The 17,325-nt window shown below is 50.0% G+C and overlaps 4 protein-coding genes across 4 annotated transcripts; 2 read left to right on the top strand and 2 right to left on the bottom strand.

The window, feature by feature from the left end:
- Positions 1–2,252: 2,252 nt before the first annotated feature.
- N7462_003366 (uncharacterized protein) lies at positions 2,253–2,671 on the top strand (the record flags this gene model as incomplete). The annotated part of the gene is made up of 2 exons (XM_057075092.1): positions 2,253–2,330; positions 2,549–2,671. 2 exons carry the CDS (start codon positions 2,253–2,255, stop codon positions 2,669–2,671), a joined length of 201 nt encoding a protein of 66 aa, XP_056934597.1.
- A 4,715-nt stretch (positions 2,672–7,386) lies between these two features.
- N7462_003365 (putative RNA 3'-terminal phosphate cyclase) lies at positions 7,387–8,973 on the bottom strand (the record flags this gene model as incomplete). Its single annotated transcript, XM_057075091.1, has 1 exon — positions 7,387–8,973. The coding sequence occupies one exon, from the start codon at positions 8,971–8,973 to the stop codon at positions 7,387–7,389; it is 1,587 nt and encodes a 528-aa protein (XP_056934596.1).
- A 642-nt stretch (positions 8,974–9,615) lies between these two features.
- Positions 9,616–12,336, top strand: N7462_003364 (uncharacterized protein; the record flags this gene model as incomplete). The annotated part of the gene is made up of 1 exon (XM_057075090.1): positions 9,616–12,336. The coding sequence occupies one exon, from the start codon at positions 9,616–9,618 to the stop codon at positions 12,334–12,336; it is 2,721 nt and encodes a 906-aa protein (XP_056934595.1).
- Positions 12,337–13,695: 1,359 nt separating this feature from the next.
- On the bottom strand, positions 13,696–16,234 carry N7462_003363 (uncharacterized protein; the record flags this gene model as incomplete). Its single annotated transcript, XM_057075089.1, has 4 exons — positions 13,696–14,803; positions 14,881–15,569; positions 15,658–15,781; positions 15,840–16,234. The coding sequence occupies 4 exons, from the start codon at positions 16,232–16,234 to the stop codon at positions 13,696–13,698; spliced, it is 2,316 nt and encodes a 771-aa protein (XP_056934594.1).
- Between the last annotated feature and the right edge of the window lie 1,091 nt (positions 16,235–17,325).

Raw genomic sequence — 17,325 nt, 5'->3', positions numbered from 1 at the left:
AAATCTATGTCCATAGTCATCATTTTATTGTCCATAAAGTCCATAGTGATACTTTTACATGGATAAAGCCTTAGCCTTAGGGGTACAGCGATATGAGGATACGACGAAGACAACAAAGTGTGATTATGCCCCCGGCCACTCAATCTGAAGGGGTGGTTGGACATTTCGAGCCGCCCAGCTGCTCCACCTGGCCCTGCAATCAGCCTGGGACTGCGAGTCATTCCATGACGATCGGGATGCATGAGGCCGACGCATTCCTTGACTCTTCTACTTCTTTTCCTTTCTCTCATGCCGTACCCCCGAGGTCAAAATGATTGGCCTGTCATCTTCCCCGATCCCATCCCTTCCGTGAACTTCTCCTCTTGTGCATGCCTCTCCTGCCCCTCTCCCCATCTACATCGTGCGTCGTGCATCCTGCATGGATGACCGGCATCGTGAAGCAGATCAGATACCCGCAGTGCCGGGTCAGGGAGCACCAAAGAAAGGGGTGTGGAATGCGATCGACCGATCTGCTGCATATCCTATGGGGAGCAGCGAGAGCATATGTGGTGGCTGTCAATTCATCAACAGATACAGAACCCAGAATGCGATCTACAGTGTGCAACTATACGGAGTAGGACTTACGACCCAGATGGGTACCTCACCTGATCATCCAGTCATCATTACATGATGATTACGATTAGGATTACTATAGACTATACATTTCCAGTCTCCAATCCAATTGGGCTAGGTACAGCACCCGAGCTAGAGATGGGCCGTCAAGGGCCTGGCTTCAGGTAAACAGAAGCTGCTGGTCCGTGGAGGTCTGGCCTTTGGATCGGAAACTCTGGCGGATGGATCAGAATGACCGGCCTATCCCCATCGGCACAAGTAGAGCTGTCAAAGAGAAGCGCCAGAAGAAAAAAGAAAGGCAATAATAACAATAGTGGATTCTGGAGCCCGCCGATTGACCGGGAGGGCCCAATCATCCACCTGATTCCATTGTTAGGTGCAGGGTCCCGAGCAAGGCAGATTTGGCCGGTCAGAGACAGATTAAATCCGTAGTTCCAGAAGCTGAATGGATGATACGAGGTGAAAGATACAGAAACAAAACACCACCACCTTGGAGATTATAGTGTTTGTGTTCTTGTGAATGATCTATGGTTTCTTCTATCCCGAGCGTAGAGGACCATAGATTTGCAAGATCAAAACAGAATTCAGCCCAGGATAGCGTGAGTTTGTGCCTGCCATTGTACCTGGCTCTATTGCCTACCACGCCTGATATGAGGGATTGAGAATTGAGAGTGAGGGGAGCTGTGGATGAATCTACGATATTAGGGGGGGGGAGATAATACGTTGTGTTGCTGGGCACGGTTTGTAATTTAAAATGACAGTTACCATACCGCGGTCCCACTCGTTAGTACAGATGGAACAGATGGAACAATAATGGAAAAAAATGGAAAAACCTGGTGGAACAACCCCAGTCCCGAACAAACGGCGCCGTTCTGGTACCCGTAACAATGGAACCCTAACCACTCTAGCCCTCCTTTTTTTTTTTTTTTTTTTTTTTGCCTGTTTCCCGTATTTCCTGTCTGATGATGATGATTCGGGTCATTTTGATTTTTGGGGGGAGGAATTTTGTAATTTTTATGATTTTCCTTTTTTTCCCTTTCTCCAGTCGAGCTGGATATAAACCCCCTTCGTGCCCCAGCGCCCTCCTAGAGACCAAACCCCCTTCTCTCGCAACGAAACCGCCTTTACCTTTTTGGCGCCTCGCCCTTGCAGCGACACTTCTTTCCCCCCAAGACCACAACCAAGCAACCCTTGGGCCCAGTCACTAAGCCCAACTTTCCCCCTCCCAAAACCATCCGCCGAATCGCAAACCCCTCTCCGACGTCATCGGGCTTTTTTCTCAGAGTCTTCACTAGTTCCCTAGTTGGCTAGTTCACTAGTTCACTAGTTTCACACTGGTTTATCTCCGACGCCCTTTTTAAAGTTCACGCCTAGCTTCATTCCATTCTTCTATTCTTCCACGAGTCCACTCCTCCCTTCCTCGCTGTTGATCTCTCTCAACGTGAAACTTCTTCTCAACTGTCCGACTTCAACTCATTTGACCTTCAACTCGACCACACTTTCCAACCTTCCATTCTGGCTCAACTTTCCCCCGGGGAATCAGATAAACCCTCGTCATTCTCACGATCTAAAATCTCCGAGTTTCTGCGTCTTCTCCCCGCGCTTTTACCTCGATCTACACGATATTTACCTTTCACACTATGTTCTCCTGCGCCAACTATCCCCGTGGTTGCCGAGGTCGGGCCAACCGCGACGGTGAAAAGTGCTCTGACTGCAAGGTAAGTCCCCCTTCACTTCCCAGGCGTTCGTACCAACACTCTTTACGAGTCGGGATCCCTGGATTGTTGGCGAGGACTTGTTTGGGTCCGTCTCCCAGACAAGGCCGTCCAAAGTACTTCCAAAGTACGTCCAACGCTTCCTGACTCGCAAGGGTGATTTCGTCCGGCCTTACTTCTACCTTGCATATACACATATGCTAATAAGACCGGTCTCACAGCAACTAAACCTCCGACGTCCATCATCTGCTTCACCGTTTGCACAGCCTCGCGACTACAAGCGGGTGCTGCCCTCGGAGATGCTGCGTGACTCCGCCTTCAAGGTGTCAGACCTCGAGCTGTAAATGGGACGCACGAGCCCTTAGCCGGAATGGCCCGGGAAAAAAACAACACAACAGCAGTCGTTCGGACACCGAGCATACTGTACCAGGCTGGGCCTGGTCTGCATCTCCGGGCTGAATCCCCACGTTTTCCTCTCCGTCTCATTTGCATCGCCGGGAGTTTTGTTTATTTTTGATCACACCATTACGATGGCGGCCGTCTCGTTCTCGCCCATGTCTTTCACCAATCATTTTCTCTCTCTATTTTTTTTTTCATTTGCGTTCTGCTGGACTTTAATGGCTGCAGATCGGATGATCAACCCCCATCTCGCATCACCTTCTTGACTGAGATGGCCTGATCTCCAACATCTGTCTTTTTTTGTGTCGCATTCCAGCCACAGCAGCGCATCCCTCTTTCCACTCGCTCGTCTCTTATATGGGGCTATGCGGAGCAGAGTCGGTCTTTTGCATGGAGGATAGAACAACATTGCATCGATACCACCCGAAACTCATGGATCTGCCACTGGCGGGCAGTGGCGCACATGGGGAAACCCGCTGATTACGGTCGATCGGCGATCTGACCTCGTTCCTCGTTATTTTGTTTTTGCGTCAACGTCTTTCCTATGTCGATTTCCCAATCGGTTTCTTCCTCTTCTTTTTCTTGTGCCTCTTTGCCTGTCCGTTCTATGATATTTTTAGTCTCTTTTTTTCTTCTCTGCCCGTGTCTTCTTGTCTGCCCTGTCCTCGGTGACGGCAGTCTGCGATGCCATACCCATATATGCCTCCCCATTTGTTACTCGCGTTTTAATGCGTCCGACCGATTGTGCCCATGACCTTTCTTCCCCCGTTCGCTCGCTGTTTCAGTTAGCTTTTGCTTAGTTAGATACCTCATCGCATTGAACTTACGCTGATCTCACCACCTCTAAGACTGCTTCCTTTCCGTTGGTATCCGATCTTCATAATCAGGCATCCGTAATCCGATTCCTAATCTGCCCACCTGCATCTCCCAGGCGGCCCCCCCTCAGCTCATGCGACGTTCCCGAAATCAGCCCCTCCCCTCATCCGAGCCCACTCCCAGTCACGAGCAGACGCCCGTTTCACAGCCATGTGTCTAGAACCGCCCATTGCCGGGGCAGGGCACTCTTTGCCCCCCCCCAATCCACCCGCGTGCCCGTGGATCGGAAGATCGGAACTATATCACGAGCCGCACAAGAGCCCCCAAGCCTTGCTTTGGTTCCGATGCACGCTGCATCCTGCGGACCCCTCTTGCCCCTCAGGTCTAGAGGCTCCGTTGTGACATCGTCCTTACACATTACAGGCAGGCGATCTATGATCTATGTAGATTATTGGTGGCAGTAGATCCTGAATGGTATTCTCTATATTGTCCCACTTGCATGGGTGTATTGAATATTGAACAGACGAGGTACGTTCTATACAATGCGTGGACTTCTCATCCCTGTATCACCTCTTGCAATCCTGTCATCGTCCTGGTAAAACCGCCCATGCACTCGCATCCGTGTGATCGGCAAGGCGCTGCGTGGGACCGGCTTGTTCCTTCGGCACTCGGTACCTCCGAACACGATTGGGAAGGGGGGAGGTTGGGGGGGGGGGAGGGGGAAGGATGACTCAATCTTGGTGCGATAGCTAAACTATAGGTTGTTTTGCGCGTCCTCCCCAGAAGCAATTGGCAAAGCAAGAGCTGATCGCAGGGTGTGCGAAGTCGAGGCCTGTTCCTATTTCTGTCTCTGCTTGTTTCAAATACTTCGAGTTAAGGTGTCTCACACGGGTTTGACGTCGCAGAGTGCGACAGACTGAATCAAGCGGGCTTCAAGGGGGGGTTCTGGACCGCTGTGATCGCCCTTCCCTCCCCCAGTCTCCGGGCTCCTCGGGTGCGTTAGGGGCGACGGGCGGTGGACATGGGGCTCTAACACGGCCACATGGCAACCTTGTTCAACCCGATCCCGATCCCCCTGCAGCGGCTGTATGCACGATGACAGGGAACAAAAAGGAGCGGGAGGACATAGATACCTTTGTGGAATCCATCAGGCAGAATCGAATTTTGCTGATCTGCCAGCGTATCGAGACCTACTATTCAATTTTCTCGATTTTCATCCTTCACTGGTGTGTATCCACTACTCCGTACTTCGTCCACCCAACCCATCCCGCGGCCCCGCTGGAAAATCCTTTAGGCTTCTTCTTTTTCTGGCTTTGCGCTTTCTTGTCCGCAATGCCCAACGGCATCAGATCGCTTCCTGCGGCCCGGCTGAGCCACTGTGACGCACGGGACCAACATTGCGAGGCCAGCTCGTTGGCTGGGAACCCTTTGCACGGTTAGGTCCACTTGCCCGTCCTGACGGGAGGTCCTGGGCTCGAGACGAGTTGGCAGGTTTTCTCTCTCTATCTCTCTCTCTCTTTCTTTATTCCTCTGTGTGTGTGTGCCTGTGTCTGTTTGTCTGTCTTTTCCTCCGCCTGCTGTGTGCGGGATGGACATAGGAAAATAGAGCCGGGGACCAGCGCACGCCAACCACTAAGCTGGGAAAAGCCCGATCGCTTCTCCAAACTCGGCCGTCGGAACCCACTTAGCCATAATTATTGGTCGCGGACACGGGATTCACTGTTAATTCACTGTTAGTGCGAAGGGCGGGTGGATCCATTGATTCATAGGTGATGGAGTTTGTCGGAGGTGTATGGTTATGGTTATGGTTGATACGAGCAACTGCGGAAGAATCCATGTTCACCCTTGGATTGGAATGTTGTGTATACTCTGTGTGGTAGAGTACAGAGAAGCGCGAGGAGGGAAGGGAAGAGAGAACCCGACTCTCGCACAGTAGTATTTGGTATAATATGGTACGCCCAAAGCAAATACTGTGTTTGACAGGAACAGTGGCGTCCCAGCCACTCGTGGGCAGAACGATTCTATCATGTCACTCACATGGCTTAGCCCCCCATCAATCACGAATCTGAGCTCTCAAGAAATAAACAACGGAAGACTCTGCTTCAGTATTGCTACCTGAAGCTCAAAATGAAAAGCAATCATATTTCACTAAGTCGCGCAGCGCCCCAATTTTTATTTCAATTTTTTTTTTCTGTTGAAAAACAAAAACAAAAACAAAAACAAATTAATGTCTGAAAGAGGACCCCCCACCGTTCTAACGCACATCTCAAGAACGTGTGGCTGCTCGGGACTCGGGGCGCTGATCCCGTGTGATGTAGAACATCCTCGAACAACAAAATCCCTGTCGAGTCGTCGGTGTTTGGCTTCTGGTGACCGGTGGGACCCTATGGTGTTCGCCGTTCGCCAAACAGGCGAACTGAGACCGACGGCTCCAGCGGTCTGAACGGCCTCACATGTGGATAATCCCCCTTTTTTTCCCCCTGCTGTTTTCGAGCTTAAGGGCCCGCTCAGCCACAGATCATTGTGTTCGCTGTTTCAGGGTGGGCTGTGGGGGGTGTGGTTGGTGGGGATCCACTGCCTTCTTCAGGGGAGTCGGGCTGGTTCAAGGCCGATCGGTGGATGTTGGGTGGCAGAGGTGGCAGAGGTGGCAGAGATGGACCGGTTTGGTTGGGTGGTCAGGCAAGAAGGGGGCGCGTTGGGCTAGGACGGTGTGGCTTGAGAGTTTCTGATTGACAGATCGTGGGCTAGTCTGACCAGGTACGGGCGTTTGGGGATGTGCAATTGGGTTTGTTTTGATATGCGGGTTGAGATGGGTTCCAGTGGGGAGGGTTTGGTTCCCGTTCATAGGTCCGGTGGATGGTTTTGGTATTTCCACTCTGACGCCGCTGTTACGCTGTTACAGCCAAACCTGGCTTGCGAGGGATGTTGACTCCGCGATATTTGGGCTAGTCAAACTCGGTCTTCCTTGCTCTGTTGGGCTGTCCACTCATACGAATCATAATCCGAGAAAAATAACCGGAACGAACTCCTTCCTTCGAAAGATGTCTCACTGCCCAACCCGGATTAGGAACTAACATCTCAACAGGGATAGCTCCCAAATGGAGCTCCTACCATGCATTTGTTATAAAAAAAAAACCATTGTGGTTTTTGGTTGCCTATCCCGACGCCCTGACGTTGTGTTGTGCAGCATATAGTCAGGGGTCCGTGGTTTGAGCAAAGCTAAGAGATGTCTCCTGATCTTGGACCTAATGCAGAATTCCCTGATAGACTAGCTTCTCGCTGTCCTGTTGCCAATTTTTCACGTCAATGGGTCATTGCGCATTCGCGTCGAGATCTCAGTCATACCCGTGGCCATGGCCCTGGGCTCTCGCTTGTCTGGGCAGGCGAAACGACCGTGTTTCCATTCGTACCATCTTCCTATTGGTCTCCACGAGACGAAGACTTCTAAGAATGGAGTCGATTGCCACGGACCAGGACTCCTGTAATTTCGGGCTGGAAGTATTCGTAGCTGAAATCAAGCGAGCAACCTGACATCTGGTGATCGGCCCCCCTTTTTTGAGATATGACAGGGGTGGGCCTGGCCTGACACTCGACCCGACACTTGACGTCTCGGAGAATTTTTCTGGTGGTGGGGGTCGCCGATAGTAGATTGATTTCTGGTTCGGATTTCTTTCCGGTGCTTAGGATTGTTTGGGAGTGATTGATTGCATTAAATAATGGGCTGGCAATTAAAACGTGGCAAAGCTGTACCGAGCGCTCTCGTCGCTTGCAAATGCTCAATTGCATGAAATAAAGAAGCACCCACAATTCCCCTGGATACCTTCCAGTTAATCTCGGGCAAGATTTAATTCTTGGGCTCCGCGGCCAGCATCTCCCGACACACCCACTGCGCAGTCTGGGTGTGGAGAGTCCAATGTCGCCGATCTTCCTGGTTCCAGTTCTTCTCACTTACAGCAGGACTCAGTGGGCTCCGCGGAATGTAACCAAGAGCCTCAAACACCACAACCTGATCCCGCATATATTGGTCCAAACATGACCGTCTTCCCGCCGGTGACTCCGGGCTTGGTGCTGTCTGTGTGGTCAGGTCGCCGGAAAGTTCGTTTACAAACCCGTGCACGCAGTCTTCGATCAGATCCGAGACCCTCGACAAATTTGCTTCAGTGCTCACTTTCTTAGCAGGTGGTCCCTGGCCCTTCTTGTACTTTTGGTGCTTTCCGAGTTTCCTTTTGAACGGCTTCTGGCTTTTATGCTCTCCCAAGAGTAGATCGTGGCCAATTCGGAATCCGGATGATGTGTGGGCTACAATCAACAGATATTGTTGACTGAAAGATGATGTCGTCTCCGATGTATGGATTCTAATGGGTACATGGGAAACCCCATTTTCAGTCTCTATATCAAGGTCTTGCTTCATAGTAGTGTCATAAGGTGCAGAATGGGATGCAAATATCGACGGTTCCAGCTCCTTAATGGCTTGACGCAACCTACGGGAGGTCTCTCGCTCGATATACTGCCGGACAGTCCAAGTCTCTCCTGTGGTGCTTTCCGGGGCGAGAATAACATCCGGCGCAAGTACGGTGACCTCAATGCGGGTGACTTGACCGCGCTCATAATTCATGAGATCGATCGATGGGAAACGGCCAAGAGCCGGCGCCACCATTGTGTTTGATTGCCTCCCTTCATCGGACATTGTCTGCCCATTCGTCTTCTTCGTTACGTTTTCCCCAGCCGCAAGAGGGTGGATCAGAAAGCTGACGGTACCCATTTTAACCTCTCCCGTTGACCATCCACGTCTCTGCAACCTGATTGAAAGAGGCGGCAGACCTAGTCGGATGAAGTTCGGGACCATGACCTGGGACGCGTAGTCATAGGAGGGCGAGTTTGTGCCATTTGTCCCACCAGTGATGTTCACTTTGATACACTCCGTACATGCTCGCGACCCCACATGTAACAAGTACGGGTATAATGCCTGGAAAACGAGAAAGACAGAGCCTGGTGTCGGTAACCGAATATTGTATTCCGACTGCACGGACAAGTTAGAGAGAGACACGAGAGGTACAGCCCCGGCTGTGTAGGCCAGTTCTGAACAGTCCAGGGGTTTCCCGCCCGGCATATCTGACACAGCTGGTGGTGAGAAAGTCAGGCATTGCGATCCTACTCGCCCATCAGAGACGATGCTCCGGCTGATCTCGGCCAACAGCTTGACCGCTGCAGCATGTGATGCCTTGAGACCCGTCTTGCCTCCCCGATTTCCGCGAACATGGTTGATTGTCACCGCACGGCCAGTCAATACGGATAGAGTCAGCGCATTTCGAACCAACTGGCCTCCTCCCTCCAGAGTTCGTCCGTCCAGGTGGACATGGTGGGCAGGTGTTGCAGGTGGGGAAGCGGCTCCACCTGAGGCTAAAAGCTGAGGCCCCGGGGAAGTCGCCATTTCCAATGGCCACTGTAGTCAGTACCTGGTCGAGCTATAGAGATCTTGAATATTATCTGAACCTGCAGCTTTGGGTTTTGATGCTCCTTTTATATGCAAACTTGACTCAATTTCTTCTTCTGCATGTTGTGTTGACGCACTGTGAGCAGCTGTTGAGTCAGGTTGCAGGCTGTGCAGTGACTCACAGCCCAACCCGCATTGAGACGCCGGTCGATCTTAACTGTCAATCACAGATGCATCGGGACTGAATATGAGGTATCTCAAACTCGAAAGTAGGATTCTCCTGAAGTTTAATATTTCAGGCGGTAATGAAAACGACAGCGATCTCGTGATCCTGAAATCTCGTGATCGAGAGTTGATGTCGCTGTTTCTCTGGGCAGGAACGACTGGCCCTCTTATTTATACAGATCCAACTCCATTAAGCGCCTTGTCCATTTGACCCACCTTCTATCCTGCTCTGTTGATATACAGCTCGTGCCTTCCCTCGCTGTGATGTTGGGTTTGTGGCCATGGAAACCACCAGCTGTGGCCAGGCTGAAAGGCTTCGGTTGAAGCTTGAGCTTCTCCAGCTCTTGGATTTATCTCCTCTCTTCTTCTATAACCTTTCTATTGTATTCCCAGTACAGCGCATACTTTCACAACATGTTTTCCACATTCAATACACGAGACCGTCTCAAAAAATCCATGTCCACTCGTTCAATGCGAAGAACTCGTCGTGCTCCAGAGCCCGAGCCGGTCAATGCTGAGCTTGCCAGAGCACAGGCAACTGCTGCTGCCTCCCGTGCCATGCGCTCGAGTGGTTCGTCAACAGAATCCCAGCCCTACGACCGATTAGGTGGCCCAGCACATTTTGCCATACCCGGGAGACGGCCCCATTCAAGCCTCCAAAGTACTGAAGACAGTCTACCCGTTCGAACAGGATCAGCTATGTGTCCAGTGACACCTTGCCAGTCAAGGGAAAGAAACGAGACCAGTATACCCCATCCCTTGCAAGACTGCGTTGCACTGCCCCCGATCAACGAGTTCAGGGCCCTTGATGGACGCGACAGTTCAGTCCCCTCATCGTATCGCCGATTGCGTAAGGCAAAATCCATGTTCTCTACGAGAGCTCGACCCTCGCACGTCACGTATGGAGCAACATCAATACCTTCACGAGAACCCTTTGATCCGGAGCACAGCCCAGAGTTTCAGTTGCCTCGCACTCTACGGCCCTCAATATCATTCATACGATCTCATCGTCAAACCCCACGAGCGATCCGGCATGCAAAGAGCCAGGATGCTGCTATCCAACTCGCTCGCAACCAATTCCTCGACGAGGCAGGTGGACTGGGATCTCAACCCCGGCGCTCCTCATTTTTCTCCCGTCGCAAAAGAGAGCATCGGCCTTTTCGGAAAACGTTCCGTACTACAAGTGATACTGGCTTGGGCCTGGCTTCCCTTTCAGAGCACGATTCAGCGATGCGAAGCCGCAGCAGGTCTCGAACGATTTCAGCGTCCATCAAAAATGGACTCATGCGTGTATTTGGGCTGTCCAGGCCCCCGGGGCCGCCATCCGAGTCTCCATTCGAGACAGAGAATATTATCGCTCCAGAGGGCAGCATCGCAAATGAAGAGCTCACATCCAAAAAGGTGGAAGATAGTATGGATCTGCAGTATGTCATTTCCAGCGACCAGCAAAATGCCCAAGTTTCTCCGAGCCGCCATAGCCTTTGTACGTCCAACTCGCGCGTCACTAGCTGGGCAGATTCCACAATCGCCAATACTATCATGACTCGAAATATAGGGCATCGTCAATCACTATCTTTGATCGACGAGCATGGAGACATTAACAAGCAACTTCCTCGTGTGCCTGAAAGTGATAATGCTCGACAGCAGACACCCTCATGCAATCAAGTAACTGATGCCTTGGGCAAGGGCGTGAGTGGTCAAGGTTTGGATACTTGGGCTGACAGCCATGACTTGTACTCGGCATTGATGCGACGAATTGGACGACAGACTACGAACAGTTCTGAAGAGAAGGTCGTCTTTGGCACCGTTCCAGAGCATCGCGTGATTCCGGAGCGCACCTCGTCTGTATATTTCCACCAAAGCAGACGTACCATTCGTCACGTCCCCAGTCAGGATTCTTCAACCCCCAGGTCCTTCACGACGGCGCGTGTCGGGGACTCCCTCTCGCCACATAAACGCAATGTCTATCCGCTGAAGTACACCCCATCAAAGGTCGCTCAGTACGCATCGGCTCCGGATAGCAAGCCACCGAGCAACGCTCTGGATGAAAGAACACTCCGTTTGGGCTATGTTATTGGCGAAGATTCTGACGGCGATGATACTGGAAGTGTTGTTATTGCCCGGCATGAGGGATCTAAATGCAGCACAGTTTCCCCGAGCGTCTACTCTCGAACCACCACCGGTAATACACCAACCAAAAGTTCAGATGACAGTATACCTAGCCTTCTTGGTGAAACTGGAACTGCAACTATATTTGCTTCTCACCGTACAGCCTACATTTCACCTGCTCGTGCTAATGATTCTCCCCGTGTCGAGAGTCGAGGACAGCCCAGTGCTGATTGGCAACACTGGATGAGCGCACAGATTGAGAGAATCGAGAAAGTGACACCGACCCGAGAACATGTGCGTGAAGACGCACAATGTCACACCGATGATGACGAAATTTTTATGGGCATCTTACGACGATCTCCTTCTGTACTTTCCCCTAACTTGACCGGTCTCTCAGTTGCGCCGGACTCCGCAAATTACGTCGATGAGTCTCTCTTGGCTGTGGAGCCCCAATCTTCAACACAAAACAACTTTTCTCGTCCATTCAGTCGATCATCTAGTATTCGAACCACTATTATTCTTCCTACAATTGATCCTGAAACGGTGACAAAGAACTTGCCTCCTTTACCTGATGAGGACACTACAACGGCATTTGCACCGGACGCTCCATCGATATCATACCCGGCCCAAGCTGACCAGATTCTCTCGCCAATGCGTATGAGATCTTCAAATCTGCACTCCGTTCCAGATTCTCCCACCCCTCGCCGAACTGGTGCTGAAAGGCCACAAAAGCGCGTTTGGACTCAAGAGCAGTACCGGCGCTATTCATCCCGCCGCCCCATTGCAAATGTAAAGTCCAACTCGTTCCGGTCTATGAGAAGCTACCGTGACATGGAGACCTTCAACAATGAGAATAGCCAGCAGCTGAATGAGCACGATGCGATGATGGATGAGTACCACACGCTCCATGGTTCGCATTCTACGATGTCTAGTAAGCGCATGGTGGAGATGTTCTTGGATAGCCGGCGCCGTCAGATCGGACGGGAGGTGTCTGAGAATACCGCTGCAGGTGAAGCGTTCATTTGAAGCATTTCTGTTGTGAGAAAGACTTCTTTGCTGTGCTTGTTTGAGTCTAAACCTGGAGAGAATGTCGAATTGGTGTTCGTGGATACCACCATTAAATATATTGTTCCCCTGGTCACTCATTTCCGGAATGTTGTCCGTAAGGACGGCGACTATGTTTTCCATCCCGAACAGTTTGTAGTCAAATAAATATGTCTTATGATCCAGCTCTCAATGAAAAATAATTTGCAAAGCCAAAAAAAACCAGATACTTTAGAAGAGATAACAAAAGTTGCGGACGCAAAAAAGAACTCTCCCTCGGGGAATCGAACCCCGGTCTCCCGCGCTTATCGGTGTTAATGACAAGCGGAAATCATGACCACTAGACCAAGGAAGATGCGTTAGTCGAGTTACTGCTCGACCACTTGGTGCTGGTTGATGTGAGGGATTGCCATCTCAAATATATTTAGCTAAAACCAAAAATCCCGGAGACGGCAATTCAACTTGTCCTCGCAACAACGCTTGGACATTGGAGCTTGGGGATCACTATTGTCGGCAACCTGCCTGGAATCATTTTTCGATATTTATTAATAGCGATAAAGTCTCATGGAAGTCTCATAGCCCTCAGAACCTTCTTAAAAAGTATCAACATATTAAAAAGGTTCGAACTTCACATCAAAGCTCCATTATATGTGCATTACAAGTCACACTCAACACTCTCACCTTTATCATTCTCTCAGAGACATTTTGTAGGCTGTCATTCGACCATCACCATACGAATGTCCTGACGACTGAATATTCCAATGTCCCACGAGAGAATAAAGTTGCTTAGTCATACCTGGGAATGTAACTATAGCAGTCCTGATGTGATAGGAAGATGAAAATAGCTTAACGCTATAACATGTATCCAGTATGAATCGAGTTAATAATTACCGATGATAAGCATTTGATAATGATTGGCAAGTCACCAATAGTGATTTAAACGTGTAGGGAGCTTAACTTTTCAGATAATCAGACAAAGATTTGAGAAAGATAAGGGTTCTTGTTTGTAAAAGGTCTATATGCCTGCCCGAGTTCAACGAACAGACCAAATCATAGTCACACTGTGTGATTTCACTGCTACGGTAATTCGCCAAATAGACGGTTAGTTTAGTTTAGGGTATAGATTTAGGTTTATATGTCTATAAAGCCTCAAACAAGCATGGATCTCACGTCGGCCAGCCCACCCTATTTCCTGTTGATTTAGTTAGCATAATGATAGTATTCCTCGAGATAGAATCCGTGCGACGTGAGTTACATGGTCTGGGTCAAATGAACCTAAGAAGTAGCTCGGAAACCGACATGGTATAATTGATATAGATATGTGGAGAACATGACCAGAGCCTAGAGCTCCGTGTCAAATTCAAAAGCAAACTTCTCGCCTTGTCGCGAGAGAATTTGCATACAGACAAGCCAGGCTCGTCCAGAGTTAGGATCTTTGATGGATATCTCTCGAAGCCATCTGAGGGCTTTGCCAATTTTGCTGATGAGAGTTGTAGCGTCTGGAGATCCAGGTTCGGTACACACAATGAGTTGCGTGAGAATCACTGTCATAGATTGCATTACGTAGTGTAGTACACACCACCAAGGTGAGATTCCATACAGCCAGGCCGCATCGGGGGTGCTTGGGAGCAAATCCAGCATCTTACATGCCATTTGCACACATATTAATGCCATGTTGCTACAGAAAGTGCTCGGGGGATTGGTGGCAGAGGTTTCGTAGGCGATGCGACGGAGGCAGGGTTGGGATATAGCGATCTTCGTAGTATAGAAGCGGAAAGCGAGATCAGCACGTTGTCGAATGAAAGGGTCAGTGGCGTCAAGTTTCGTGAAATTAAACTCCTCAGGGAGACGCGAGAGCCAGTTTTCGGCGTTATTGTTGAGGCCTGACATTGTACTCTCCTTCTCGACCCAGGACCACCTTGTTTCCCCAGGAGCATACAGAGAAACAAGGACCCGTCTCAAAAGACAATCCAGATGAAGGCCATAGAGAAATGACAGAGAGATGTTGGGAGTAATATTTTTCTTGATATCCCATTGTGTCTTCCCAGGTTCTTTTCCTTTCCGCGAGACTGTCTCCATGATGGGACTTTGATTCGTCCAGGGTTCATTCGTCCCATCCACAGTCTCGCCACTGCCGTCAATAGTCCCAGGTAGGAGAGAGTTCACCAAACTGTTTCGAATACTTAGGTTGTCAATAATTTGGACAATTTCCTGGAGCCCGAAGTCCTCCTCAGGGTAGGGGATTGGTAAGGGGGTAGTGCAGAAGGCCGCCTCGGTACTAGGTGGGCGACCGGTTCGTACGCAAAGTACTGTATCCAGCATGCATAATGCCCACCACACGCGGTACCGGGTCTCTTTAGAGATTTTAGTGACAGTCTCTGCTGCATTGCGGAGGTTGAGGCCCATGGCCACTGCGGATCGAACTGCAATTCCGGTAATTCGCCATGATCTAGCAAAGCGGAAGATGATCCATTAGAATAGTAAACTAGCCATCAAGGAACTGGGAACAGAAAAACAAAACCGTACCGGTTGACTTGGAAGTTAGATAGAAGGTAGAACGCAGTTAGTCCTTCAACTTGGACTTGCTGCAGGTTGGGATGATCGATAAGAGCGACATCCTGCATACTCAAACGCCACGCTCTCGCAAAATATGTGTGATGGTCATCGCTATGTCCCTCATCCTTGTTGGTAACGAGCAATTGGAACTTGGACGCGATGGCAAATACTAAATTAAGTACAGCAACCCACCGCGTTCTAGGTCGCGCGTCCGGATCTTCGTAGAATGATCGAAATTGAAGCAGAAAAATGTTCTTTCCTATGATAGGAAAAGCATGATGTACAGCTTGGAAATAGGTTTTCACAAGTTGGTCAGCAATATGCCAGGGAGGCCGCTGAGAAAGGTCGACATTATCAAGCTTCGAGAGTTGAGCGTCGTCCTGGAAATAATTCAGGGATGAAATGGAGTCAGAACGCTGATCCGGGCTCTCACAGGTGAGTATTGGACAATTATCATGATGGTCCAAGAAGCGTTTGAGCTTATACAACCATGTTACCTCCGAGTGATCGCCTATAAAACCCATTGCCTGGACCTTTCCACTTCGGTTGAAATCCTCTGCCGTGTAGTCTGTAGTCACCAAAGGGTATTGAGAAAGGTCTTTGTCATGAGGAGCGGAAGGCACCTGTAGATGGCTATAGCTAGATCGATTTCCACCGGTCTTGATTAACTTGGCGAGTTAGGGACAGGATAAGGAGACGCGGGTTCCAGATATAAGAAAGGGTGTATGGAAGGGCTTTGAATCTCACAGTCAATAAACGGTAACCGAGGGTCTGGTCAACAAGCTGCCTCGACGCCTCGTCGAGTCTCGGGTATAATTTTCGTATCAAAGTTTCATAGGTGTTAATCTGAGCAGAAGCGTCATCTAGTTGCCTATGCAAGGTTCTTGATTAGTGCCGACCATGAATGAGTTGTTTTGTTTCCCACGAACTTGCGGATCTTTTCGTGCTTTCGGTCGGCGTAGGAACACGGTATCCCAGCCTCCTGGCAGCGATGGCAGGAGGGGCGATGGCCGCTACATTTTGCCTTGAGCTCATGGCAATTAACACACGCACGGCTGACACGGCCTGTGCTGGTCGAGTTGAAGAAATGTTTAGCTCGAGGGATAGGAACTTTAGGATTTATGGACTGTTCGCCGAGCCTTAAGTTGGATCCAGGATAGCCCTCGGGTAAAGACACAAGGTCGGTATTTCGCAATAAGCCGGAACCAGCAGACTGGGTAAACCCAGAAGCGGGCCGCTCCGGCTCGATGGGATCCAACTCATTACCCAGAGCGTCGGTAGCGTAGCCAAGATGAGACATATCGAGGGGAGTATTTGCCGTCATCTTGTTGTGTGTGATGAAAGCCTTCCACAGCTTCTAGCTGTGGGGGGAAGGTGCATAGATGTGCCGGTTGAGTCTAGTGACATTTGGGATGAAGTGCACGAGCCCTAGAGAAGCCCTAACCGAGGCTTCATTCTTTTCGACGGGTTCAGCTATCTCGAGGACCTGCACTAATATACGTAAAGAGCAATACCATGCCGGGATATCGCCAGATTTCAGCAGTGGGTCCGTGCCAGCAAAAGCGGTTCGCTGTGGTTGCTGGACATAGATTCCGAGCAACTTTGCCACTCGATCCCGGGCCGCCAGGACCCAACATAATTCGTGAAAGTCGTACTTGAAAACTCCATATTTGCTTCTATCGGCACCAATGTGAGCAGTCAACAAACCAGCATCGTTTGCCATGTGTGTGTTTGATAGATGCTGTCTGTCTCATATCGTAAATTCACATCTACTATACACAAACAGAATAGGGTGGTGGGATTTGTCTCTTTATATTCTAAGCGTTTATAGACTGTACTCTAGAAAAGTGCTGAGGGACTTGCCAAGCGTTGAATCTCATTTTTTGAATTTAGTGAGACTGTCCCCACTGTATCCGACGAAGGCCAGGCCGGGAGAGGATTCCACAGACATGCAGCCAAGTCTGTCATCAACCGTATGTTTTGGTACAGTATCTTTTTCGAAGACGAAAAAGGGGGTAGCCTATTAGAAAGCAAGCTAAGACGTCGTTGCGCCCCAAAACTGCAAGAAAGTCCTGTCACATCTTGAGAGCAATAGCAATTCGCTCGGCGTTCATATTGGCATAGGCCCTAGTTGTCTAGTATTCCCATGCATTAGCGTAGTCCTGGGAAACATAGACAATTTCCGTTGGTTATTGTGCCATTCTTCTGGGGTTTATATTCTATTCTTTTTTCTTGCCTTGACCAAGAGCGCAGCAGCAGCTTGTTCCATCTGGGATTGGGGCCCCATTCAGAAAGGGGCGTCTCGGAGCAGCGGAGTTGTCGTTCCGATCCATTCCAAGTTGTGACAGACTGTAATTTCAGGAGGTTTCATTGTTTTTGCTCCCGAAAGCCTGAAATCTGAATTTTCAACCTTCG

This window comes from Penicillium macrosclerotiorum, assembly GCF_028827735.1.
Source record: "Penicillium macrosclerotiorum strain IBT 26536 chromosome Unknown utg000003l_segment0_segment0, whole genome shotgun sequence".
NCBI classification, from domain to species: domain Eukaryota; kingdom Fungi; phylum Ascomycota; class Eurotiomycetes; order Eurotiales; family Aspergillaceae; genus Penicillium; species Penicillium macrosclerotiorum.
Note: the sequence above shows the minus strand (reverse complement) of the source record. Positions and strands in the feature narration are given on the sequence as shown.